Source organism: Phaethon aethereus (assembly GCF_964289735.1).
Source record: "Phaethon aethereus genome assembly, chromosome: 6".
Lineage (NCBI taxonomy): Eukaryota > Metazoa > Chordata > Aves > Phaethontiformes > Phaethontidae > Phaethon > Phaethon aethereus.
This window is the reverse complement of record NC_138580.1, coordinates 39,466,070-39,494,017: the sequence shown is the minus strand read 5'-3', so window position 1 is coordinate 39,494,017 and position 27,948 is coordinate 39,466,070. Positions and strand designations below refer to the sequence as shown.

Here is a 27,948-nt window from a genome sequence, read left to right as displayed (position 1 = left end):
TGAAGCAAAAAAAAAAAAAGGCAGATCAAGCAAACACAAAACCCCTGTCTACCCAACCTTGGTAACACTAACTGATAACAACTGCATCTGGTCTAAAAGTGTCTGTATTCTCACTGCTTTATGAGTTAAAGCTATTGCCACAGATATCCAAAATAATAACTTTCTCTGAGGAACTGTATACAGCAAAATTGATTTATATGTCAAACACTTTCTACTCACTCAGAAACTGCTACCCACTAGCATGTCACTCGGAGTATTTGGTTTGTTGGTGCTTTTGAAATACACAGACTTATAAACCAGAGTTATAACAGTTGAAGGGCTTAAAAAGACAGTAAGCATTTAAAAACCAAACAAATTCTAAAGCACTGTTGCAACTGCACTAAGATGTCAAAAACTTGTGTTTACAGATTTTCTATTCTGATTGCACTATAGATGGAATGGGGACAACCAGTTTAAGTACTTTAACTGGTGCATTTTAAACTTCTTTTTGTATGACCTTCTAACAGCAATTACATCAGATCAAGGAAAGGAAAAGCACAGTTAACAGTCTTAGCAATGAGTTAATCCAACCATGAGTAAAGAAACTCATTGAGTTCAACTTCTGAATATAATTGGGTAATAAATAAACAGTTGTTTTTAGAACCTACAACTAACATACTGAGCAAGTAAGTTTTATAATATGTTTTTAGAACCAGCTGTTATAGCAGCATTCACTTAGGTTTATAAGCAAGCCACAATCAACTTTGCTTAATTCCTTCAGGCAAAAGTGGTCTTTTTTCAGAGCACCACTTAACACTGTGTTTTGATCCATAAATAAGGGTGGGAGTGCTCTGTTAATCTACACCAACAACCTAAATTTGCAGTCTGGCAGTGGGACAGCAAAAAAACCCTAGTAAATAAGTTACATGCTCTATACTGTGGCCACTATCCTCTTCAATTGTTTGAAATGCATCAGGCTGAAAGCTCCTACATCAAATGCTTAAGTAGCAAGTCCAGAATAGCGGTCCTAAAGGTAACATTAACTACTGTTAATTTTTTTTTCTACCTAGCCACCAGACAGACATTTACAATGCAAACTCATTTTGAATACTACGAAGCTTCCTTTTGTTCTTCATTAAGCACTATAGGACACCCTCAGAAAAAGCAAAAAACCATACCTATAATGGATTGGATGTGCAGGACCCCATGGCCACTACTGAAAAACTCAAACACTTCAGTAAAGACCAAACTAATTAAAAGCCACTCTTGGTGCCCTCTAGCCAAAGACAGCATTCCGGGTGTGCTGCAGTCAAGTCAGGCTGTGGGATGGAAGCAACATCAGGAACGGTAACAGGCAATCTCCTGCTGCCAGGGAGGGCCATTCTCATTCCTTCATGCTCCGCGCTGCAGTGAAAGCAGACAACTGGCCAGAAAAGGCATCCTACCTTGGCAAACGGTAATTTGCCAGTCTGAATGTTCAATATCTTATAATTACAACATACCAACGTACTAATGCATATAAGTCAGCCCTGAAGAGACAGCAACTGAAAGAACGCAAGCTGTAGGTCTCCTTACAGCAGAGATTTGCAAGTTCAACAGCACTGGTTGCTTCCAACCTAAGAATTTAGAGAAAAATGCAGCAAACATTTCTCCAGTATCTATGCACTGCTTGCTTCTCAAGGTTTCAATTACACTGTCTCATGAATAAGAATTCAAGAGTCAACAGAACATGATCATCTTTCAAGAGGCAGCAGAAAGTATCTGAATAAGAGACAATATCACCCACCGAGACATTAGTATGATCTACAGAGGGCAACAGAAAATATGCAGTATTAGAGGACAAAGCACTGGAAAGAAATGAACTGAAATATTGCTTAATTTATGACACACAGGGTATGAAGCAAATAAAGGCTTGTACAAGCATGTGGATGGCTGATGAGCTTAATTTGTGTTGGACACTATAAGTAATAATAATAAAAAAAATCACTTAAAGTGCTCCCCTGCTTGTCACTTTTTGGTATTATGAATGTGTGTCAAGAGTTTTGGAGAATAAACAAGTACTGTGACCAGCCAGAGAGTGACTTTTAGAATTGCCCACACAACAAATAAAAGTATGTGAAATACAAAAGAGAGATAGATGGGGCATCTATCTATACTGCAAAACACTAGCATGGGGGAAGAACCCACACTACATATCCTCAAGCCTGAGTATAATGAAAAGTCAAATGCTGTATGGCCCAAACTAACATAAAATAAAAAGCTTGTTCCCTGCCTCCCTGTCTCAAGTGGGATGAAAATGAGCACTGTGCTCTTTAGCAGGACAGAAGTTATATTTTCAGTTGTAACAAGATTTAAAGACTACAGCAGGGCATATCCAGTACATATGGCCACAGAAAGGTATTCTTGGGGCCTGAAATGTGCCTTGCTGAGGAGTACGATACTAAGTCATACAAAAAAGGCATCAGAATCCAAAATCAGAAAGATAATTAACACTGAAGGGGCTCGCTGCCAGCACTTCAGTATTCCACCATATTAACATATCAAGTCTATATTTACAGAAGTTACTACTTTAGTAGCTATTTGCTCATATACAGAATTAAAATTATAGCTTAGTTTATGCTGGGTAAGACTACAGAACCCTTCCCAGGTTCTCCCAGAAATGAAAGCACCTATGCTCTTAACTAAACATTAGTTTAGAAAAGTAGTAGGGTGTGCTCCAAGGGACAACTCAGCTATGGAAGCCTCCCGCTGCTGCATGGAAACACGACCTGAGCTAGGATGAGGGGCATCTTTCAGACAATTAGATCTCAGTCTAGTGACCGTAACAATTCACAACAATTTAGGAGACCAACTGCTTCAACCTACGTTAGATAGAATTTGAAGGAAAACTAAACTGAATGTGCTATGCTTATAATAGGCAGGCAGTGACAAAGATCTGGATGGTAATCGAAATGTCTCCATTAATCATAAATAAGCCACCTTAATAGCCACAGAAATCACAGAATCACTAAGGTTGGAAAGGACCTTCAAGATCATCAATTCCAACCGTTAACCCAACGCCACCACACCCTCTAAACCATGTCCCAAAGTGCCACATCTACACTTTTTTTAATACTTCCAGAGATGGTGACTCCACCACCTCCCTGGGCAGCCTGTGCCAACATTTGACCACTCTCTCAGTAAAAAAAAAAGTTTCCTAATATCCAATCTAAACCTCCCCTGGCACAACTTGAGGCCATTTCCTCTCATCCTATCGCTGGTTACTTGGGAGAAGAGACCAACACCCACCTCACCACAACCCCCTTTTTCAGGTAGTTGTAGAGAGCGATAAGGTCTCCCCTCAGCCTCCTCTTCTCCGCACTGAACACCCCCAGTTCCCTCAGCCGCCCCTCATAAGACTTGTGCTCCAGACCCCTCACCAGCTTCGTTGCCCTTCTCTGGACACGCTCCAGCACCTCAACATCCTTCTTGTAGTGAGGGGCCCAAAACTGAACACAGGATTTGAGGTGCAGCCTCACCAGTGCCCAGTACAGGGGCACAATCACTTCCCTACTCCTGCTGGCCACACTATTCCTGATACAGGCCAGGACGCTGTAGGCCTTCTTGGCCACCTGGGCACACTGCCGGCTCATGTTCAGCCAGCTGTCAACCAGCACCCCCAGGTCCCTTTCCGCCAGGCAGCTCTCCAGCCACTCCTCCCCAAGCCTGTAGCGTGGCATGGGGTTGTTGTGGCTGAAGTGCAGGACCCGGCACTTGGCCTTATTAAACCTCATACACTTGACCTCGGCCCATCGAGGCCACAAATGCTTGCTATCCTTTTCACTCAACTACAAATCTAAAAAAAGAAACCAAAAAAGTCTATGTGGCTACTCTTCTTCTTCTTGGCCTTATCTTTTCTACAGGAATTTTATACAATGGAATTAACTCCACAGATGTGGGAACTAATGAAGCTCGATTGTCAAAGGCTAGGGTAACCCTGTGGCTTTTTACCTGGAGTATATTACCAGTGCAAAAGGAAGTCTAGGTCTTTAACACACTGGAGGAAAAAAAACACAAAAAAGTGGTTTTTTTCCAGGTGAAGCAACAAATGCTTCACCTGGAAGTTGTATAATATCTGATACCTGGTCGCCTATGTGGTTGAGAAATTAGGGGTTCTCTAATGTCAAGTAAACTGCAATCTCTGATTGGAGTTCTGCTCATGACTAAGGCAGGTACAACATCCCCTCCTCATATGAACACTCTGTTGTCAAGGAGGGTAGATGTCACTTTTTTCCCCTTTTTCATTATCTATTTTCAGGAGTCTCTTCAAAACCTGGTTTATTTGAGGCTATCTCACTCTCAAATGTAGCTGAAAATGGAAAATAGGTTCAAAATTATTAGCAGGAGTGATGCTCACAAAGAATGTGATAGCTTGGGCTTCCTTTACTGATGGAGTTTAAAAAATTATTTAATAATTATGCATTTATTCAAAAGACCAGGGAAGCAGTGTAGCGCCATACAAATAGAGATATTATTCCAGCAGGTATTATATAACCTTATCAATCTCCTGTAAAAATGAGACATGCTAAAATTAGAGACTGGATTTCTTAACAGCAGTATTTTCAAAATTTTTGCAGACCACCATATATAGCTTCTTACAGTGAGCTGAAAAAGAACACTTGCATGAAAAAAGTATTAGTGGATAAAATAAAAATCACGCAGAAAATAGATTTCTAGGACAAAGTCCTTCCATAGTTCCTCACACACTCCATATTGCCTTCAGCAGTCTCACCATCCTTAGTGGATAAACTTTAGAATATATATTCAAATGATAGAATTGTGCTCTGTCACCAGGACAGCCAATAAAATGTTTATAGCGCAAGTATTTTTTACTTACTGTTACACCAGATTTTGAAACTCATCACAACAACAAAAACACATAGCCAGTCTGAGGTTGGTGATGGGAATATTTTACCTTTTGTCACAGGAACCTGAATAGCACATCCGGACTCCAAATTTTGTAATGTGGCTTGCAAACCTGTAACCTAATTTTAAAAAGAGGAGAAAAGAAGAAGAGGTAATACCAAAACATTGCTTTTGAACTGTCAGTTCACAACACACAGCATTTATGCCTGCATATTTAAGTAATAAATTCCATGTATAATTATTGAATTTTCTGGTTGTTGACTCTACATTATAAACATTACTCCTAATTCAAGATTTTGGAAAGGCCCAGTGAAACAAAATGATAAAATAAAAGCCATCCAGAATCTCTCTAAATACTTTTACAGCTCTATTAAAACAATGCAAACAGAATACTAAGGCTCTTACTGCACCATCAACTTTTAACCACTGCTATCACGCCCTGATCTTTAACTTCGCAGCACAGTATGACATACAACTTTGTCAGAAGAAAGTGCCACAAAATATGGCATTACAAAAAAGCCACCACTCCAGAATGTGTACAGGTCATACTTGGGTAGGTCTTACATATGTTCCTGAAATTTCCTAGCATTGGAACTGTCCTGTGTTTTGTACTCCTGATTCAGCATAACTGTATACGGACAGTAACCTTTCTTCTTCTGCAGGACATTTTCTTTCACTCATTGAAATTTCAAACATATAATCCTCAGTCTTTTACAAGTAATCTCTCAGGTAACCTGAGAAAAATTGGGAGGCAGAGGAAAGGAGGAAACAAGAGGTGAGGACTATTAGGAGAAAGTGCAAGCCTGGTAAATTCCTTTCACATTACCAACATATAATTGATGCTACTAATGAAATGCAGCACATTCTGGGAGGGCTTTTTCTTTTTTTCTTCCTTTTTTTTTTGAGCAACCAACCTATTGGTTGAACACATGCAAGATAATTTTCTGTTCTTCATCCATCCTACCTGTGCTTATAGTACTTCCTGCTAAAGGGGCAGAATATCATGTATACCAAGCTATAAATCAGATATGATTATAGGAGTAAAATACTCTATTATTCCACCCACAAGACAGAAAACCTGTCTGATATTTTAATGTATTTTTTCCTAAACTAGTAGGCCATTACTGGATATATTTAGGAAAAAAAAAATAATAAATAGTAATAAAGAAAGTTAAAATAAGAGATTTCTAAAAGCATAGATGGAAGCATGCGAATCTGTAGCAATACAACACATTTCCTCAAGCTGTCGACACTGAAAGTGTAACAGGGTCTGCATATTGCTGATTCATGTAGAACAGGACTAAGCAAGCAAAGACTGAGAACTACTACTTTGTGGCACTACGTTTCACATACTTTCAATATTAACATTTCACCAAATAACATGAAACTCAGTAAAATACTCTACTTCAAACTACTGCATAAGTGAGTTGCTGTAACAGAAATATCCTATGTGTTTACCAAAGTAAAAACCAAAATCATTCTTCACAGTTTTGCAAGCGGTGTTCACCATAGTTTTACCTGCTCAACTGCTCTGTCTCTCTCCAAACTAGTTAACGTTTTCTGTCTCAGTGTAGTCTCGTATTTTTCAGTCAACTGCTTCAGCACTGGTTCATATGATGCATAATGTGCCTTCAGCCTGTGAACGAGAGGACAAATGATTCCTCAAAGATGAGTTAAATCAGAGATTTACATCTGTGTAACTTTCTTCCTCCCCAATAAGACTGAAAGTGCCACAAAGTCAACACAGAGGAGACAAAGGTATTTAACAGGTAGCCATCCAAGTGGAATACCACAAAAAAAGTCAGATCAATAACAGGTTCCAGTTTTAGTCACGTCTTTTAAAACAGTCCATCCAGTTTTCAACCCTTCTTAATCCTTCATCATATATTGGACATGAAGTTTTGATAATTTCTCTTTCCTTGCGGATGGATATTTCATTGGAAGGAAGAGAAGTACAGCTATTATCTGACTACCAACTAAGATCCTATAACCTAAACAAAACAGTCATAATTGGATTACTATTTCTTCATTGCACGTTAAATTTAGAATACTTAACCACTTTAATTCTTCAGAACAACTAAAAACCAGATATATAATCTCTCAAGAGAAACATAGGACACTAAGCTTCAAAACATTGTGTTTTGCAAAAAGCTGACAAAGAGGGTAAGTCACTGAATAGCGCGCGCTTGCATGAGCATGTATAGATTTCAAGCTTAAAGATATAGAACATGTAGTTGCTATTACATGCATTTATTGATAACAGTATTGACAAGCCAAAATTCTGTGACTTGCCTGGAGCTGCAGATGTAAGCCACTCCCCAGTGTTATTTTAAAACAAGTGCTGGCCTCAACATATACAAAGCAGGGATTCTAAACTCAACTCTTTCACCTGGCCCTGTGATCTTCAGATGGACAATATAAAAGTTCTACTCACGGACGGAAAGCAGCACAACAGTTAATAGAAAATTTAGAGAATTCCAGAATGACAAAATTACAGAATTAGAAATTATAAAACAAACTATTCTAACCCAGTACCAACAGACTAGTTTGGGCTTGTTTGCAACAAAAGCAAAGCAAATTTCACATAGGAAGTTCAAGATGTAAAAGGACAGAAAATACCAACTATGAATGCAAAGGTTCTGAACTCAGCAAGACACTAGCTACCCTTAAAATTGACAAAGGAAAAGAAATCCAGAAATGACTTCATATTTATGGAAAAAGATCTGGGTAAAAGAAATTCTCATTTGTATTTTCAACTATTAGAAATACTATGTAACTGTGGCTTTATTAATGCTACATCACACCATGGAAAATATACAAAGAATTATCATAAATCATTATGAGACATGGCAGAATGGTTAGACAGAACTGCTATTTACTGGGACACTAGAAGCAGCTAGCTTTACTTTAGCACTTTAAATTCCACCATGTCACCTCATTACCAGGCAGCAATGGAAGATGTTCTTTTTAATGTTACATGTGTGGTAATGAAAAGTCATTTTTTACCTTTTAATGTCACATATAAGCCTGTTTTTCTCTTGGACAACTCGCTTATGATGCATTCGATGGAAGTCACATTCTTTCTGCATTTTTAAGAAAGCCTCTTTTGCTTTGCTATATGTAAACAGAAAACATGAGAGAGAAGTATTAGTCTCTTCCTATTAATTGCTTATCAGGGTATGTTGAATACATACAATTAATTTTCAGATACACACATGCCTACTGTAGCCAAGTTGGAAACTTGGTAGTATGCCCTGTAGTGGAGAACATGTACTTTTGAGGTCTTTTTGCTGCCAGCTGATGTAGAAAACCATGGGTACTCTTCATCTTCTCTCAGTTCTTTTAGATAGAATCCATAAGGATACTGGCATTTTAAGTCTCAGAGTTGAGGACAACCTTACTTTAAGCACAAGGGGTCTTGTGGAGGTACATATTCAAATTGCAGGTGATTGGGAAACAATACTCTTGTGTGTTTAAAACTCTACATAAAAACTTATTACAATACTGATTTTCTAACATCTGCATCGTGTCTGGAGCCCAACATAATGGTACGTGTTAGAAAGACACACACAAAAGGATAACTGTATCACTGCCTTGCAAATACATGCATTTAGAGAGCTTCCGGGAAAAATTATGCTAGAAGAGTTCTAGGCTCTATTCAGTCATGTTTGCAGCATGTCCCCAAGTGTCCCTGTACGTGACAGGAGGAAGGAAAAGAAATCCATTTGAAAATGAATTGCAAACATACTGGTAACATGTTGTTGTCTAAGCACATTCTACACGCATCAGTGGGACACCCTGAGATACTTTGCTCCATAAACACAAAAGAAAATACTCTGTATATATTCCATACATTCTCTCCTCGCCTTTACTGATCTGGGTTTGGCAGCAGACATTAGTAGATGAATTGTTTAATTGCAAAGGAACCTTGAAATTACCTTGCACAGAAATTAGATATTCGCTCTTTGCAAAAATAAAGCTCATTTCTTCTCCAAGAGGAGTAGAAGAGTTAGGAATGATAATGGAGCATGCCAAAATCACAGGTCTAGGAAGAAGACCCATAACTGCCAGTGCATTATATTTAATTGTACAAATAATTTTTATTTACTATATACGCATTTGCTATATTTATTGCCTATACAAACTACCATATTTGTATGCATACATTTGTAGTGCAAAATGTTGCTTGTGGCAGAAACAGTCAGAAAGACCTGAAGAGCAAAGTGAATTAGTGCCACGATGTATCAGTCAAAGCAGAGAAAAAGCTGGCAGGGAAACGAAAACAGGCAGGGCTGCCCCTGCAGTAACACTGTGAAAAGCTCACATCAGCCATGCGCATGCAAATACCAGAAGTTATGAAACAGTAACTCAGGATACTGGTATTGGGATACACAGTACAGATTATGATTCTGCTCAAGCTCCGATGAACAGCAAATGATTTGAGAGGTAAATGAATCAGTGGTCTCAGGATAGTTCCGTAAAACAACTCCATCATGACACCACTCTCAGAATCTGACTTGCCATCAGATCTTGAATACAAAACCTGCACCTTCAGAGCTAAGCAGATGGCTTGTTCTCAGAGTAAAAAGATGTCGCTATAGCCACAGCAAAGCCAGTATCTATTTCTTTTAGTTAAGATAGACGTCAAGGACTGCAGTTCACTCCATTTAAACTTTTGTCAAGCAAGTAGTTTGATAAAAATAACAGAAGAGGGCAAGGCCCAATAAAAACAAGTAGTTATTTTCAAAGATGTTACATGCCCTGCTCCCACTGAAATTAGGCAAGACTTTATTCCCCAACATGCTGCAACTTGTAGCCCTAAAATTTTAATCAAAATAAAGACAGTTTTAGAAAACATATACTGTCATGCTTTTACTCTGTGTAGTTTATACAGCATTTAGCAGCAAGGATGCTAGATGTACCATGTAATTAAACAGATGCATTTAAATATGGTGCACAATACAAAAAGTGTGCCCTTTTTTTTTCATTGCCTAAGTGGAAAAATGTATGCAGGAATGGTTAGATTTTGGCACAGAAATAGGAGATCAGCTGAGGATTTTATTGTTGTTGATAGCACTAACAGTAATAATAAATGATTTCCAGGACTGCTTTATATTTTGACTGTTACTGTTGAAACAAGGATCTAAAACAATTATAAGGTTTTCGCACTAATCAACTAAGTTTTGCAAATTTCTTAATATATGGAAGGTTATTGATTACATGATTAGTTTGACTTCAGTATAGAATTCTTTAGCCTAATAACTGTGTGATTATGTTTAACAGCCTATTCTCATAGTCCTTAGGCTGTATTTCCTCAATGCTAACACTGTAACTACGTGTAAACAGTTAATCACAGGGAAAGCAGGCCTCATGAAAATTAAAACAAAGAAGAGTTAAGAACAAGGACTGCGAGATTAAAGAGAACAGAGAAGTTATCTTAACCTTGAGTGTAGGGACAGACTGGCAGGAATGCTCTAACAAGGATGATAAGAAGGAACCGCTTGGCTGGACAACAGAAGGGGCAAACATCCAAGGAGAAGAAATTATCCTCAAGAGACCCGTGACCATAAAAGGGAAAAAGGAGTAGGGGGCAACCTCCCCAAACGACCACCCGAGACCCCTCACACATGCGTAGCGTAGTTTTGCAACACCAGCATTATGTAAATGTAATAGATAAGCAAGGAGGTGGTGATTTCTTGGAAAATGTGTGAATATTCATGTCTTTAAGGTATATAAAGGATGAACTTTCGTTTCAGTGCACGCATGTTAGGAGGAGATATCCCCCATGCGTCCAGAGCTGCAAAAAAGATGTCTGCTTAGTAACACTTTGATGTTATTGAGTTTAAATTTCTTAAGTTTGGATTTCTTTGAATCACTGTGGCTGGCAACTGGGTGTGTATTTGTGAGCATGCTTCCAAAAATCAGGACAGAAAGATACCTGCAAATATTTAGACTTTCTAACTGATTTTTGTGAACACAATTACAAGCCTCAGACAAAAGCTGTACACAACTTACATTCCATCTACCTAATGCATTCACAAATGTTTAAAGAACTTACAAATATCACACTTAGTCCCTGGGATTAACACAACCTTAAACCTGATATACTGCTATGTTGGCTACCTACATGTTTAAACAGAGGCAATACAAAGGGTCTGGCCATAGGAAAACACCAAAATATATGAAATTCAAGCTATCTTCTGAAATAATCAGATAGGCAGAGTTTAATATTGCTATGAAGCTACAATCCACTATTCACCTCACAAGCATTGCTAGAATATTAAATGCTTGAATGGCAAAAGTCATCACTGAAGACAATTAAACTTAACTAGTCTCCTGTAAGAGTTAACAGTTGTCAGTTAAGTTTTCAAATGTTCCTTGCATATTGGAAATATCTATGCTTCCATTCAAGAAATACCACAGCAAACAACATTCCTTACCAAGCAATCTGGACTCAACAGTAGTCTTCACAGAAACAGAAAGGAAGTACACTTCAGGTATCCTTTAACTACTGTCACATGGCAAACCAACATAGAATTAGTTTTCATTCCTATCACAACACAATGTTTGGTTTTAGAAATAGTTTAAATAAAGATCAGTAGTGTATCCAAACCTTAAGGTAATAACTATCACTAGTTTTGGAGTAAAAGAATTATGCTGATACTTGTTTCTTTTAATGTATGCATTCAGGGATTTTGTTACATCTAAAGACGCCTTCAGACATTGGACAGCCTATTAAAAATATATACTCATTGTACACTGGAAGTAAAGGTGATTGTGATTTTCTTTTTAAGTAACGAAAAGCCACAGTGAAATGTAACCAACAGTCTGCAATCTACTCTATTTGCCCACCTGCTTGCCATGCGATCATGTAAACACACTATTAAAATACCCAAAATACAATTACAGTTAGCTTCTAGACACTGAATCTCTTCCACCAATTGCTAAACAACATTAAAGCAGAAGGTAATTGGTTTACAGTCATTTACCCCAGACCCCCATACTGCCTAGGTCCCAAATAACATCTCTCTTCTGCAAGATGACTGTCAAGAGTACCAAGCTCAGAAATACCAAACGTAATTAAAAGCTTTCTGAAAATACACTTCGTGGCACTGAAAGTTTGCTGACTAATCCCCAGAGCAAAATATGAGACTTTAGGAGACTTTCTTTGCTCACAAATCCTTGTTTTCTAACCAGTCCAATCAGCATTTCTTCAGTGCTCTTAGGCATTCTGTTTTCAGCATAAGCTTGTGAATTCCCTCTCAATACTTGAAAACTCAAATTGTCCTCCACGTAATTTTGGCTCCTGCTGAAATATTTACTTTATCATAGCAAGGGTATTGACTCCAGTTACTGAATGTATGAACAAGAAAAACCGCTGTTAACAGTCATTACAGTAAATGGATTTTAGCAGAGAGAGTATTATGAGCAAGGTTTATCCAAAAGACAAAGGAACACTGTCACTCATGGTACATACAGCAGAAAATGCTCAATTGCATCCATTATTCCAGAAACAGTACTGTTTTAATTCATAAATTAATCAAAACAAAGTGAAATAAAAGTTCAGCACTTCTGTCACATTCAACATTAGTAACAATAAACACTTTGTAAGTTATTTGAAACAAAAAGGTTGAAAAATGGGGTAGCGACCATTAGCACAAACCAAGTTTCACATCTATATATATTTTCCATTCTCACATTAGTAGAAGAATATGAAAATAAAGCTCTCTCCCTACAAGTGGAGAGAGGAGGACTAATTGTAATAGTGTTTTAACAAGGTACATGCAGAATAAGTGCAGTATTTAACAGTAAACACCAATGAATAGAATTTACTGACTTCTAATTTGTCATATAGAACTTCCATATATCTCACTGTCCTCTCTGGAATGTCAGACAGGTGACATGACTCATTTGCTTACCACCAGAGCATTGCTATTTTGGGTGTCAAACATTAGAATGTGAAAAAGCAGGGCATGATTTCAGTTCATGATTTATTAATTTTTTTAGCACAGTTCACTTTGTGAGCAAGTGCTGGGAATTCTGTTTAACAGACAACTCGTAGGAACCTAGCATATTGGCAATGTCTTTCCTCTCTCCTGCTTTCTTCCTGTTGCAGATTATCATATTGTCTTTTCAGTCTTTTAACTAGGCATCTGCTATAAAATGTCTTCTGGCACCCCGTAAAGTATATAGACATGGGAAACCCCCAACTCATGACCATGGTGAAATGGTTTTGAGCCTCATGTTCACAACCAGGCCAGGAAAACTCCAGTGGCATGGCATGGGCATGGACCTACAGTGATCACCTAGCCCAACTGCCTGACCACTTCAGGGCTGACCAGAAGTTAAAGCATATTTTATTCAGGGCACTGTCCAAATGCCTCTAACACTGACAGACCTGGGGCATCAACCACCTCTCTAGGAAGCCTATTCCAGTGTTTGACCACCCTCTCAGTAAAGAAATGCTTCCTATTGTCCAATCTAAACCTCCCCTGGTGCAGCTTTGAGCTGTTGCCACACGCCCTGTCACTGGATACCAGGGGGAAGAGACCAGCATCTCCCTCTCCACATGCCCTCCTCAGGAAGCTGTAGAGCACAATGAGGTCTCCCCTCAGCTTCCCTGTCTTAAACTAGACAAGCCCACAGTCCTCAGCCGCTCCTCAGAAGACATGCCTTCCAGCCCTGGCACCAGCTTTGTTGCCCTCCTCTGGACATGTTCAAGGACCTTCACACCCTTCTTAAACTGTGGGGCCCAGAACTGCCCACAGCACTCAAGGTGAGTCCCCACCAATGCTGAATGCAGTGTAAAGTCAAACCAAGTAATAATCTGCTCAGATTACCTTGTTATAGTATGTTCTGCTTCATACAGGGGGAAAAAATAAAAAAAAAGGGGGGGGAAGCCTGTTGAAATTACTGCTGACAATAATAAATTGCAGAAGGACCAGATTTTGTCCATCTTTTACTATGCATCACTGATTCTTACTCTCCCACTCATGCGGGAGACAGAATCCCTAACTACCCATTGTCCAAAGAAGTTGCAGATGAAAATAAAGGAGTATTTTCCATATGGCCCATCTCCCAGTGCAACGATATATTCAGACCGTACAATATTTGCCTTGGTTATTAAAGCTGTTTACCCAACTATTCAATTATGACCCATTAATTTATTAATTTAACACGTAATAAATCATACATCATTATCATTGGAACATAATTTGATTATCTTATTATCAGCAGCAATTATTACTTAAGTTCTGAATAGCTATTTTTCATATAAAGGAACAATCTAAATGAAAATTAGTAGCTTGAGCAATGCTGAGGAAAATCAAAGAGATGGAGGTCACTTGTTTTTTACAGCTCCATGTTTTAAAACTAAGCACTGGCAAAATCAAAGTGAGTGCATTATTACGTTTCAGGGTGAATTCTCAATGAACACATATGTGTACAGACATAGCATTCTTCAGAAAAGGCTATGTTACATATAGTTCATTACTGTATCTCTCCATTACACAAAGTATTTTAACTCTTATGACTGAAGTACAACTGACTTCTAAAATCAGCTACTCCAATGTATAATCAATTATAGTAATTTACAATGACATACCATCTACCCCTAGGACCAGAGTGATAGATTTTTTGCAATTAAAAAATGAAGAATAAGTGTATAGTGACTTTTTCTATGTTGATGTTTTGTGGTAGCTGTAATTTATGGTACTGTATTTTAATACAAAATGCACATAATCATTTATTTTCTAGTTCTACATTTTATACTCACATGATTCTTTGCAGTAATTTGTTGTGATTACTGGATATTGAAAATGTTTTCTATAGCCCAGTAAATACAAATAAAATAAATTAAGATTTAGGTTTCTAGTAGAGCTCAGAGAAAATTGAACTTTAATTATAAATGTCAACTAGAAGTAAAAATATGCACAGCCAGCATAACAAACAGGAACTTATTATTTCCATTAAGTACTTGGGTTTACTTTATCTTGCCATTTACTACTGTATATCAAAGTTTCATTAAGACTAAATAACATACTTTGCAGCAAGTTTGTAGTTTTCCAAATCTTTCCTCAAACGCATATTCTCAGCCTCAAGCTGCTGGTTGCGGGTATACACAGTTGGAACCAATCCAGTATCTTTGGCTGTGAACACACCTCTCTGTATGAGTTCATACCTAGTAAAAAAAAAAAATCAATGCAGAGATATTTTATTCCATATTTCCTTTTTCTCACTTCACCGATGTTTCCCCTCTCATGCTAGCATTTACCTAAACTAAAATCACAAAGATATTTATCATCTCAAGGCACTTACCTTTTATGATCATTACCAGTTAGCAACAGTACTATCCCACCACACAGTTCTACTTTACTGCTTTTCATTCTTAGTATTCTTGTTCATAATAGTCAAGAGAAAGATCCTGTATAACACAGTACTTCAATTTAAACAATTTTTTCCTTCCTTTCTTTCTTCCAAATAGCTTAAATAGAAGACAGAAAACAATATTCCTGTTCAAGTAACATTTGTATATACGCAGTCCTTTTTATTTCCTATGCTAAAATATATGCAAAATTTTGGCAGGGCTCAAATACAACAACAAAGCTGTGGATAACCCAGTTGAATAATTCTATGAGCTATCTTAAACTTTGAATACAGAAATTTCTGGGGAAATTCCTTCCTTCCTGTTATGTTGCCCTCTATTTATTTATATTTACCAATATTTATCTACTTTACCAGGCCCCAAGAGAACATGATTTCATGATGTAGAAGCCTGAAGGCTGCTTTACTTAAATACTTGTACAGACCAACTTGCATTTTGAGACGTAAAAGGGAATCTGGAGCAGCATGTAATCACGTAATGCTGCGTAGCAACTTAAGAATCTCAATAGCCCCTGGCAATAAAGTCTGCTCAGTCAGTCTCATATCTTTTACTATTCATCTTTTGGTAGGATATCAACGAAAGCTAAGAATATTCTAACAGGCAGTAAAAAGGACATAGGCATTGACACTATTCATCTTAGGTTTAAATTAAAGGCATTTAAATACAGAGCAACTGAAAAGTACCCAAGTATCCTCTATACGAAAAAAACGAACAGTGATATTAGAAAGGATTCAGAAAAGCATGACTGTCACCACACAAAATAAATACTTCTGCAGAATCATGCTTGTTCAAGGAATTGTTATAAACTATCAGTATTTGTCAAAGTATTTCAAAGACATCAAGATTCAAGTCTACATATACAAGCACAAGATGCTTCTGTGGAAGCAGATATTGCAGAGGTGATTCCAGAATCCAGTACATGTGTACAAGACACATATTTCTTCATTTACTTCTGTCCTAGAAGACAGAAGAGCAAAACCTTCAGTTGGTACAAACTTTTGTAGACCCACTGAAGACAAAGACACTGGTGCTTGTGCACATGTGATAGCCATAACAGTTCAGCATAGGTTCAATGGAGCTATAATTTATATCAGATAAAGACTATAGCCCCACAATCTTCTTCCCTGCAGATCTTGACTCCAGCTGGAAGATGTTCAGGGTGGAAACTCACTAGAAGGAGTAATATGAACATTATTTGCCTTTTCGGGTGAAAAATATATTGAATCTGTGCATTTTTTTTTTCCAAGTCATAAGGAAGTATGAAATGAACAGCAGGAATTAGAGACAAAAACTATACTAAATGTTATCTCCTGCACTTGGAGACAAGCAGCAGATTTGAAACTTGAAGACAGCAAGCACAGTATTCCTAAATCAACAAAACATGTTGCAGAAACAAAAAGTGTTAGTAGAATAAGGGATTCTTACTTGATAAGCAACTCCTAACATCCTCCAAAAAATTTAAGGGGAATGTTAGAAACCTATGTCCGAATGACTTCCTACAGTCACTTACCTGCATTCTGTAGATACTTCTAGGAATCCTCATCCCTGTGAATTAACCTGTCACTCATTCACCACCAGTAGATGAAAGGTTCTTGAAAAGTTAAACTGAACATGTCCAAAGCAAAACTCATTCTATCATCACTTCATTTTCTTAAAGCAAATTACAGTAGAAGCAGGCTTTAATACTAAGAAGCTTAGTCTGTCTTTTTTTTTCCAAATAAACACTGAGTGATGAGCAGGTACAATTCCTATTGGAAATATCGCAAATAAGGGCACTCCTCATTACAGATGATCACAACACTACATACTCCTTTATTTGCCAGAAAAACTTCACCACTGAGCACCCTAACTGCACCTCACGAATACCAAATTTCTGCATGAAGACATATCAGACATGGATAATTGATGAACTTAGCCTCCAGCAGAGTAAAGAACTCTGAAAGACAATTTTAATGTAACACAATTAATACCAATAAATCCACTATGCCCTTGTCTAAGACAACTACTAAAAATGAAGGCTTCTGTGCACAACACAACTACATTGTGATGTCTGATTATCTTTCATCAACCTCATCCCGTAAAACTTACAAAACTCCTACATACCTAGCCAACTTCCAAATAGCTATTGTCTTCACTTCTTTCCATTATGAAGGGAACTGTAATGCAAATTAAGTTAGTTCCATGCACACACAAGCATTTTGCTAAGCTTTTTCAGACCCGAGTTATTTTTCTTGAATCGCTATTTAAAATTAACCAAGAATCTGGAAACCTAAGGAACAGATGGTCAACAATGATTTGATGATCAAAGCTCAGTGCAGACTGACTAAGAATAATACACTATTACTATATACATTACATTGAATTCAAGTTTCCAAGATTTCTAAAGGAACTGCATTGCAGAGAGCCTCTGCAATAAACTGATAGGTAGCTCAGGATAATCCCTTACCAAAGGATAACTCACCTAGAGATGCATTCAGGGAGTAAAATTCCAAGTTTTAGCTTTTACAAGAACTTCTTACCAAAAATTATCATCACAATTGATAAAATCTCATTTCAACAGAGAGCTAAGAAAGAAATGAGCACAGAAGAATAAAGCACCTTTTTGCCCTAGTGTACGCCTCCAATCTATCATGGTATGCAAGCAGAAAATTTATGCTATCATTTTATGCTTGTTACATAGGCAAGAAAGTAGCTATGTCCACGAGGCTTTCTGCAAATCAAACTTGAGGTTACTTCACTGGTATTCTGAGCCAGTTCTAATCCAACAAATTAATCTGTTTTAGCATGATGCTGTCCTGGAACTGATAACCCTTGTTTCTCTCAGGATTTATGAACTCTGAGCACTCACAGCACATACATTAACATGGCCTTATTTCCAGGCCAAAGAGGACACAGAGCAGGGGAAACTTAGGTATGCCTAGAATAAGCAGAGAGTTTCCACTGTCTTCAGGGAGTTGTGACATGGAAGATCACAACATACATCCATTTTCATCGTTCTGCAGAAAGGATTTTTTAATGAGCCTACCTTTATGCTCAGGGAAGGCATAGTAGTTTTGTCGCATGCGCTCAGTTATGCCCAACCCAGGCAATCTTTGCAAGGCATACACAAGACAGACATGGCTTTTAACCTTGCTTGGTCCCATCAGTTTATTCATAATTTTAACCACATCAAACAGAAAATAAATTTTCAAATACTGTTTCCATAATTAGTCTGCAGCTCTGCTTTTACACACCAGCTGAAACACTGCCATGTCTCTAGGAATACATAGTCAGAGATTACCAGTCCAATGAGTGTACTAACTAATCACAGTGATAGCTCCCTGCACATGCATGAACAGCAAATGATTCATCTGCTCAGACTGGCAACACACTGCAAGCAGCAGTGAGCTTTTTAGGATTAGGAGATATAGACTGTCAGATCCATGACTTCACAGTTGATCAGCTCTTGCACTTCATACTCCAGAGCTGTCAAACTAGTACAGAAACAAAAAGCACTATAAAGTCTTGTATATCAAAGGAATAGAAAATATAATGGTATATTAGATATTGTAAAAATAATTTAAGTCTAATTAAGTTCCTTAAAGTGTAACTGGAAGAAAGAAGTGAATGTGCAAAACTGCTCAAGTAAAAAAAACTACAAATGTGATAAAAATATTGATCTTAGAAAAAGTGTGGGTTTGGCTTAAAATAAAACGTAATCAAACCATGACATTTTATACAGCTGGATAGAATAACAGAATGTTTTCTCATACTCTGAAATAAACACAGATAATTTGGTCCAATTTAAGTGACCTTTAGATCTCAGACAGACAATTATTTCAAAGCAAGCCATTTGATAAATTTTCTCTATGTTAATTAATTTCTCATTTTAAATTCCATTAGTACTTGATCACCACAGCATGAGAGCAAGAGTGTCGTCCCAATACATAATGAGGAACCTGAGTACACTAATCTGCTCTCACTTTCATTAATATTGTAAGTTTTCTATTTCAAACCAACATGAAACATTTTGAAATAAGGTATTAATGCACAAAAAGTCTCAATACAGTAAGATTAGATCCTGACATGCTGAGCTCATTTGTAATGCTACTGAAATTAAAAATATTACTTAGAGAAAAAAATATACGTATGGCTAAGGATTTACAAGATAGGGCCTGCTAAGACCTGCATTTGCTCTGTTAAAAAGCAATTTGAATTTTGCCATTGATATAAATTCAAACTCCAAGTGCTTCAAAGAAAGCTGTAGTTTCATAAAAATGTTGCTATTTTTATCTGTCTAGTATTCATTATCTTTAAGCATAAAAACTGTTACAACTTCAAACCTAATGCTATCCATACCAGTTCCGTTGAAAAAAAAATACAAAACTATAGTGCTCCTTCTCTAAGGACTCATTTAAGTTGCATTGTTATGCTATCAAAAAGTAGATCATTATTAATCCCAAAGGCAACTCCTGATTGGTGAGCTCTATGCTCATAGGACCAGAGCCTTGCAAACGACAGCAATAATTCCCCATTAGAGAATATTTAAGAAAATTTAAAAGCTTCAAGGCTTTTGTAGGAAAAAATAGATGTTTCTACCTTTCAAATTTACTAATTCTCAAATTAAACAATTTCAAAAGACATTATTTAAAAAACCCTCTGAACTTCTCATGTTTAAAGACTGACTACACGATAATTCACAGAAAGGCATTTCCACTTCTCAATTTTTTCCAGTGTAACTTGCAGATTCCAAGCAAGCTTGTAACTGGAAGTATTTCAATAGAACTTTATGACAAGTGTCATCTTTGCTCCAAAATAATCCAGCTCTCCTCTCAAGCTTTGCAGCATTCCTGGCACATCATTCTTAATCAATATTAAAAAAGTATACATCCTGTGGGATTCCATATACAAAGAGAGTGGTGGAGGAAGTGGACTATTTAGACGAAGCTGAATGTTTAAACTTCTGCACAAAGTATAGACAAAATCCCTGCAATCTATAAAAGCTGGGAAAAAGAAAATAGCAACAGCTCACGAGTTTACTCTTCTGATTACTGTATTTATTAAGTTAAGAAGAATAAAACCCAACCATATTATTTTTATTGATGTACCAAAAACTACCAAGTATCAAAAACCTTTATAATTCTACTTAAAATACAAGGTTGCTATGAAAAATGTCCAAACCCACCCAAACAATTAAGGTGCAAATACTGTACCATACTACAAAATATTCAGTTTTTAAGCAGGCACCCACATTCTGGAAAGCAAGAAAATAACAAAACCACATGATTTCTCAGCACTGCTGATGTGAAATGCTGATCATTTTACATTGAATTCGTGTGATCCAATGACTACTTCTGCACTGCAGCTGGCTTCTAGTTTTTGTTGGCAAGCAGAATACACTTGAAAAAATATAGTTTAATTCATTTTGTCTTAAAGGAGATGGCTTAAACAACTCAGATGCGTTGCATCCTGACAATGAGTATTTCTCTTTACAGGTCACAAAAGAGGCCTCCCATGACCATTTCAGGTTTGTAAATGCCTAGAGTTAGGCAAAACGCATACAGTCCTTCAAAGGTACCATTTAGGAGCTCCCTGGAGTCAGCTTTCTTGAACGTCTGTCCTTAAAACAAGATTTTGCATCCTCATTCTCAAGATGAATACATTTCTTTGGTAAAAGTACATGTTTAAGAATGACTTGTACTCAGAAGAGTTTTATGGAAATATACCCTGAAATGTTGGAAATATTTGAATCCTGACCATCTACTTCCTAATTCTCAAAGTAACATGGTCACTTAAAATATTTTACCATTCAGTCTGGAAGCAGTCAAGGGTTCTGGACATTCCCAATCTGACCAGGAAATTGCAGAAGAAGTCATCCATCGCTTCAGGTATTTCAGACACTGATCTCTCAGAAGTCAGAACTGATTGCAAAGCCTGAAATTAAAGTTTGATAATTGTTATTAAACATACAAGAGAAATGTAATTATCATATCTTCTCTTTCTAAAGTCATCTGAAGTCACAGACCTACTGGACTACAGCTGAATGTTTCCCTCATCTTTATTTTTGATATGTCTGATATAGCTGATCTGTAAAGATCAGATCTATAATCACTGACCCTTCTAATGTAAGGTCTGTGACAGGTTATAGAGAAATAACTCAAAAATCACCTAATTTAAGCAAGTATTCTGAACATGACATAATCTAATACTGACCCAAAACTATTTAAACTGATGGGGGATCTTCTATCACTGATCAGAGATAAAATATTAGTTCTCATTTGTGTACCCTTCAGCAACCTTCAAAACTGCTGATGAGAAAAATCAGTACTTCATCTAATGAAAAACGCCAAAGTCCAAGGTGATAACAGAATGGCTTATATTCTTTTTGTAATGACACATGCAATGGAGAGACCAAAGGAACTGCATCTCCATCATTAGATCTCTTAAGAAGTCTCACAACGATCAATTCTTCCTTTTCTTCTCAACACCCATATGCAGACACTAAATAGAGCTGCCAGACAACATTGCTACAAGTGTTAGCAGAATGCAGATGGTGCACGGAGGCTTCATATGCAGCTCCTCCCATGCCATAAAGATAGACAGCTATTCAGATAAGATCAGCTCATGGGTCAAGCACAGTTGCCAAAAGCAGAGTCAAAACAAAACAGAGCAATCCTACTACAGAGAGGAAAAAAAAAAAATCCCTTTCACAGTTTTTTGTTGCAATGCAAATTTCCTTCCTTCACCCAACCCCATCCAGCCCACTCAGTGCATAGCTTGATATTAAGCTCTCCTAGAGAGATTTCAAGATGCAAGGAGGTCTGAAAAAAGTAAAATATGACCCACTTTGAGACTACACACCACCACCCCAACCCCCCAGCAAAATGCATTTAAAGATAACCAGATGAGAGAGACTGCCACAACTTGGCAGACAAAGAGATGGCTTTAACTCATTCAGACTTCAAATTGATTAGAGCGACTTGACACACCTAAACATGAAGCTCTCGCCATTTGGGAACTCCTCACAGGGAACAATGCCACAACATACTTGCTCAACAACACAGGCTACTAAGACAGATACTACACGACACATGCCTGCCTCCTGGTGAGAGGATGACAGAACAAAACTGGGCTTTACAACTATCACTTAGTGCTCTCTTGAAAGAAACTCAGATTCTGTGATAACATGTGCCACATATTAAAAAATACCACTGTAGAGTACTGATGAGAAGCAAAACAGCTTCCACACATGCCTACCTTCTTTTCATTTCAATACTAACGAACCTGAAAAAAATCCAGTGAGATACTCATCAAGTCATGCTAAAGGCTGTGACTGCACAGTATTTCCTCTATCCATTTAAAAAAAAAAGAGTCTGTAAGCCAGGGATTTTTGATAACTCCATTCATTCATGGCTTATTCATGTCCTTAGTGGGAACTCTATCAACATGACTGCATGAATTACCTGCAGATGAAGGCATTTCTCTTAATAAAAACACTGGAAAAATCTCATAGCCAATTTGTGTAATCCAGAAAATGTTGTGTTTAATCCAAGCAACCTACTTAATATAAACAGAAAGAACTGTACATGTACAATCAAGGCCACAAAACACTGTATTATGAATAATACAATATGCCAAGTGCAATGTAATATTTAGCATATTTTCATTATACTAGAGATACCACAATTAAAAAATAGACCTGTCTGTACTGTAACACAAGAACCAAGGAGAGTACATCTGCAGACATGCAGCTGCATCCCTTTTCTTGCTGCTTTTCTTTCTTTATTCTAAGTGAGGGAAGTGTCTAATAATGTTGCTTGTAGTTTCCCAAACACATCTATAAAGCCAGTCTTTGGAATAAATGACACAGCTTGATTCCCTTAATAAAAATGAAAATATGATAGGAATTCATTTAATCTGTGCAGAAGAGAATTTATTAGCTAGCTACTAGCACTGAGAATCATTTCAGGAACCGAAGCTTGAGCAGGGAACAGTGTAGGGAAAAATGAATGCAGTCTAACAGGCACAGTATTGGAACAGGGCCTCAGGAAACTAGAACCAAATTCCTAGCTCCTCTGCAGACTTTGTCAGTGATACTAGGCTAACCACTTCCTTTAATTTAATCTTAACCTTGGACGACTACCCATAGAATGGCATAACAGTCGTCTTTGGTATATATTTACCTATTTAGAAGTGAGGACAATAAAATCTATTAATTGATGTCATGCAGACAGACACCTTATAGCAGCTACATAGACAAAACCACCTTGTTAAAGGATTCTGACCATTAAGTCAAAATAAACAAGCTAAAATATTTGCTTCATTAAATATTTTCTAAATACTTCTTCATTAAATATTTATCTTTCAATTAAAATCTTCAAAACATTGAGTGTAAGGATTGGAAACATGGCCAGTAAAATAAATTAACTGCTGAAAGCTTAACCTTAAAAACTTCCACAATACTCGGAAGAATTTCCATCCAGTGAAGAAAGATGAACACCAAACAAATTAATAATTTCTCTGGAAAACAAAATAAGATGTTCTTGTAAAACTTACTAAACTAAAAAAAAAGAATATAAAAAGGGAATTCAAGGATTTTTAACACATTGAAACAACTTAAAAATCAAACCTACATAAAATATAAGGTTAGTGAAGGACCATGAAACTTCAGATTATCATTTGAGATAGTAAGCAAATAAAGATCCTGGAATGGAAGTGTGATAGCTCTAACTACTGAAGAAAGTACTTTGGCCAGCTTGCTTGTGTGTGTGGGTTTCCAGAAGTTCTGTATCCTTTTCCTAGGTTCCCTATCAGCTGAAAATATTCTTTCATACACAAAACATTCTCTTGTTCGAGTTTAAAAATAATTAATATTACTTCACAATGTCTCAAAAAACCACAGGAAAAAAACTTGAGTTGTGACTAGGAAGGATAAGGAACAGTAGGCACAATCACTGCTATCCAAAGTATGTGTTGCCCAGCACAGCTGTAATTTGAATTAGCTGCCATTTTACCACCAGACTAGGGGGAAATGTTATTTAGATATCAGAGCTCCCATCACCCTGATTTCTCTGTTGGGATCCAAACAGAAATGTGAACTGTAACTGTTGAGGAAACCTCAAACTCCTTAAAAACCAGTAGTTTCACTACACACATGCAGACATTCAGAAAGAAAGCAAGCATACCTCAATATCCCCTGTAGAAACATAGGTTTAATTCCTACACACCAATTTTGGGGTTTTTTTGTGGTTGTTCCGGTTTGGTTTTGGGGTTTTTTTTTTGTTTAGGTTTTTTTTTTAGTGTGAATAGCACCATCTCTCATTTGCTAATGTTTGTTCTTCTTCATTTAGTAATTACTGCTAATTACTGTGGAAGGAACTTTGAAAATAAGCATTTTTTAGATTTTCCTGGTTATACTCAACCTTTTTACAGGGCATAAAAAACCCTGTAGTTACTCAATTTAGAAACTGTGGATATTTATAGTATCTGCATTTGGCAAATCACTTAAATATATTTTTGGATGCTCACTTGATCTGTGCCTTCTCTACACAATTTCTTCTAACAAAAAGATTTGCATCCAGTATTGAAATGTAATCTTTAATACAGGATTAGGTATACAAGGTACTATGAACAGCAAATATTCAGTCACTTAAAACTGTTTATCACAGAGTAGCAATTCCAGGATATGGTTATTACCTAATTTAACATATTTTAGCCAAGATTAGAAACTAATCATTGAAAAAGCATACCAATTATTTGCCACGTGAAGACAACAGCCTTCTACTGTGCTTCTTAGCTCAGAGTTTGGATATCGATTCAATTTTAATTCACAGGAAACAGTGCTAGAACTTAGTTAGAACTTGGTCACCAAAAGCATTTGCTGCTTGGTTTTTCCAGTGAATTAGCATCAAACAATCTAGTCACTGAGCCTCACAAAATATACAGTAAATCATTACGAAAGCTGTCAAGGAACTAGCAAGTGTATTAAAACATTTTTCTATTCATGCCTTTCTGTCTAAAGGCTGAAAATATTATTTCAGTTTCAAAATTACGGAAAAAATTAGGCCTCCAAATAATGACTCAAGAAGCAAGAAGGCAGACATCTATTAGCATAAGCAGAAAATCAAAGAGAATTTGAGTTTAAGCATACACATTCTTCTTTCATTTTACAGAAAGGTAACACTTCCTTCAGTTTGATTAAATGGGATAGATATTAGCATATTGTTTCCTACCACGCAAAGTTCAGCAAATCAATAAAGAGGTAAAAGATTATTTAAATATAGCACTGTCAAAAGATCAGTAAATTATTCTTCGGTGTTTCACTTTTAATTGAATGTCAACTCACACACTAAAACAGACATAACTTCAGTTACCCATAAGGAACATCAAGAATTTCCACTACTTGGTTAACAAGAAGCATATGTTTAGTCTTAAAAACTTCTGCCATCTTCCCCTTAATTTCCAGGCATATTCTGTTTCAAAACACGTAAGACACGGGTATTGTCAGTTTTCATTCAAAGTTTGATCTAAAATACCAACCTGATCTATTGATATCCACTAGTGCAGAAGAAAATGCACATTTTTCCTCCATTTTGATGTTAAGAATCATTCACATAATTTTATCTTTTCATCATTAACCATTTACTTTTGCAAAACAAAAACTATGATAATAGCTTACTGATGACACTCTAAGCGGCGACATCAGAAACACAGAACGGAAAAGGACTTTTCCATTACATTGTTATAAGCAAGTAAATTCAGGTAAATCATATTTTGGAAAATGCAATCACACAGTCCCATTGTGTAACTGAACTATTACATAACTGTTTTGAAATCAAGCTAAATGTAAGTAGTATCAAAAACTAATGGTGTTGAAATGATTGATAATTTCATTAACATTTTGATTTAACATAGTGCAAGAGCCCATTCTTTATTTTCAGTATATGAATAATCTTTTTTAGCAAAGTATTCAAGTACAAGCTTCTGTGGGTCTTAAGCATATGCAGTTTCTTTCCTGTGTCAGGCATCACACTGAGTCAGTCTACTCAGATAAAGAAACAAGCCCTAAAATAACATACATTGTAATAACATTAATACATTTTAAATAATCTGCCTATATATTTGTTACACATATTTGCAATATCAGGTTGTTTACAGAACATAAGATCAACAAAAGTTATGGAAGATGAAGCCCAGGAAACGTAAGTTGCCTTTCCCACTGTGGCGTATGCTTACCCCTACAAACTTGCAAAAAATAAGAGACAGCCTGTTCCACACAAATATTTAATAACTAAAATAAGTTATGATGTGTACATTTTAAGCCACTGATGCCAACTGAATTACAGATAGTCTTAGAATGGTTAGGAAGTTCTTACTAGAATTTGGGCATCTTCAGCCTGCTCTTGAATAGTCTGCAAAGCCTTTGACAGATCCTCATCATCTTCCTGAAGACTAAACTCGTCATCTGCTGCAACCTAAATGAAGGGATTTAAAGTTACGTATCAACATATTTTATACATCTTTTTGAGAATACAACCATTTCCACACCCAGTTCAACTACTGAAAATAATCTCGCTCTTGTTAAAATAATAATTTCCCATATTAATTTAATAATAATTAATATTCTCTTAATTAATAGAATTTATATTACTGAAATATTCATTAATAATCAAAATAAATAAGCTGAAACATCTAAATAGAAGTAGCTGTGTCTTTAAAAAAGTACTTAATGTTCAAATAAAAGTAAAACATAACAAATCAACTGACACTAAATCTTCCCTTGAAAACTAGCAGCATCACACTTTTATAAAAGGAGATTCGTGTCATTTCTCCTAGGATGTTTTTATGACAGATGAAGTAAGACAAAAGAATGAAACATGAATATTCTACAACATATATCAGAAGATTCTCAATGTGGTAAATTACCTCTTCATACTGATAATCATCCTTAGAGTCATCTGTTATGGTAAATTCTGCAGATTTTGTTAAGTCTGAAACAGCTGATGCATGTGATGAGTTCCAATTTAAGAAAAAAAGTATCATAAAATAACCATCTGTAAATCTGTTATCACCACCTTCGCCCTTGTTCTTTTTCACACAAGACTTCACGCTTTCAAGGCTTCTTTCAGCCTTTAGGTGAACAAGTCCAGCTCCAGTGAAAACTATGTGCACAGACACAGAATCGAGATTCAGGGTTTCCACAGCAGGTTTACACACCATTAAAATTTGCCTCATCAGATCTACCAAAGTTAGAAGTCAAGCACCGTTCTGAATTAAGCAATAGCTAAATTCTGCTCTCACCCAATCATCAGTTTTCATAGGGGTCTTGCTGCACTGGGACTTCCACAGACTTTATGCTTCCAAGCATAACTAGCTTCATGCTCTCAGAGTGTGCCATTTTTTATCAAATTCAGATGTACAAGTTCAAACATGAACGTCTGAGATCAAACACAGAATACCAGAGGATCGTTTACTGAAGCTGATACAAGTGTCTTAAGACACAGCTACAATAAAAAGATAAGGAACTTTCAAAAGGTAAACATTGATTTGGACATTATCTACAGTTCCTCCAAAAGCTCGAGATGCAAGCTTTTAATTAAAAATAACTACAAATGGTGCAAAATGAAAGCCGAATAATTTTTTTTTCATCCACTAGCCTCACAGCCCATGAAAGTATAACAAAAACGTTTTTAGCAAGATGC

At 36.7% G+C, this 27,948-nt stretch overlaps 1 protein-coding gene across 1 annotated transcript in view; it reads right to left on the bottom strand.

Annotated features, from left to right (window-relative positions):
* The window catches only part of SPAG16 (sperm associated antigen 16), a gene marked incomplete at both ends in the record, with an annotated part of 408,932 nt that extends 381,451 nt beyond the window's left edge, over positions 1 to 27,481 (bottom strand). The window contains 7 exons of the mRNA XM_082001578.1: positions 4,934 to 5,003; positions 6,403 to 6,520; positions 7,891 to 7,998; positions 14,927 to 15,064; positions 21,054 to 21,181; positions 26,623 to 26,721; positions 27,173 to 27,481. Of these exons, the coding sequence (XP_081857704.1) occupies positions 4,934 to 5,003; positions 6,403 to 6,520; positions 7,891 to 7,998; positions 14,927 to 15,064; positions 21,054 to 21,181; positions 26,623 to 26,721; positions 27,173 to 27,481 (970 nt within the window). The remainder of the gene's footprint in view (positions 1 to 4,933; positions 5,004 to 6,402; positions 6,521 to 7,890; positions 7,999 to 14,926; positions 15,065 to 21,053; positions 21,182 to 26,622; positions 26,722 to 27,172) is intronic.
* Between the last annotated feature and the right edge of the window lie 467 nt (positions 27,482 to 27,948).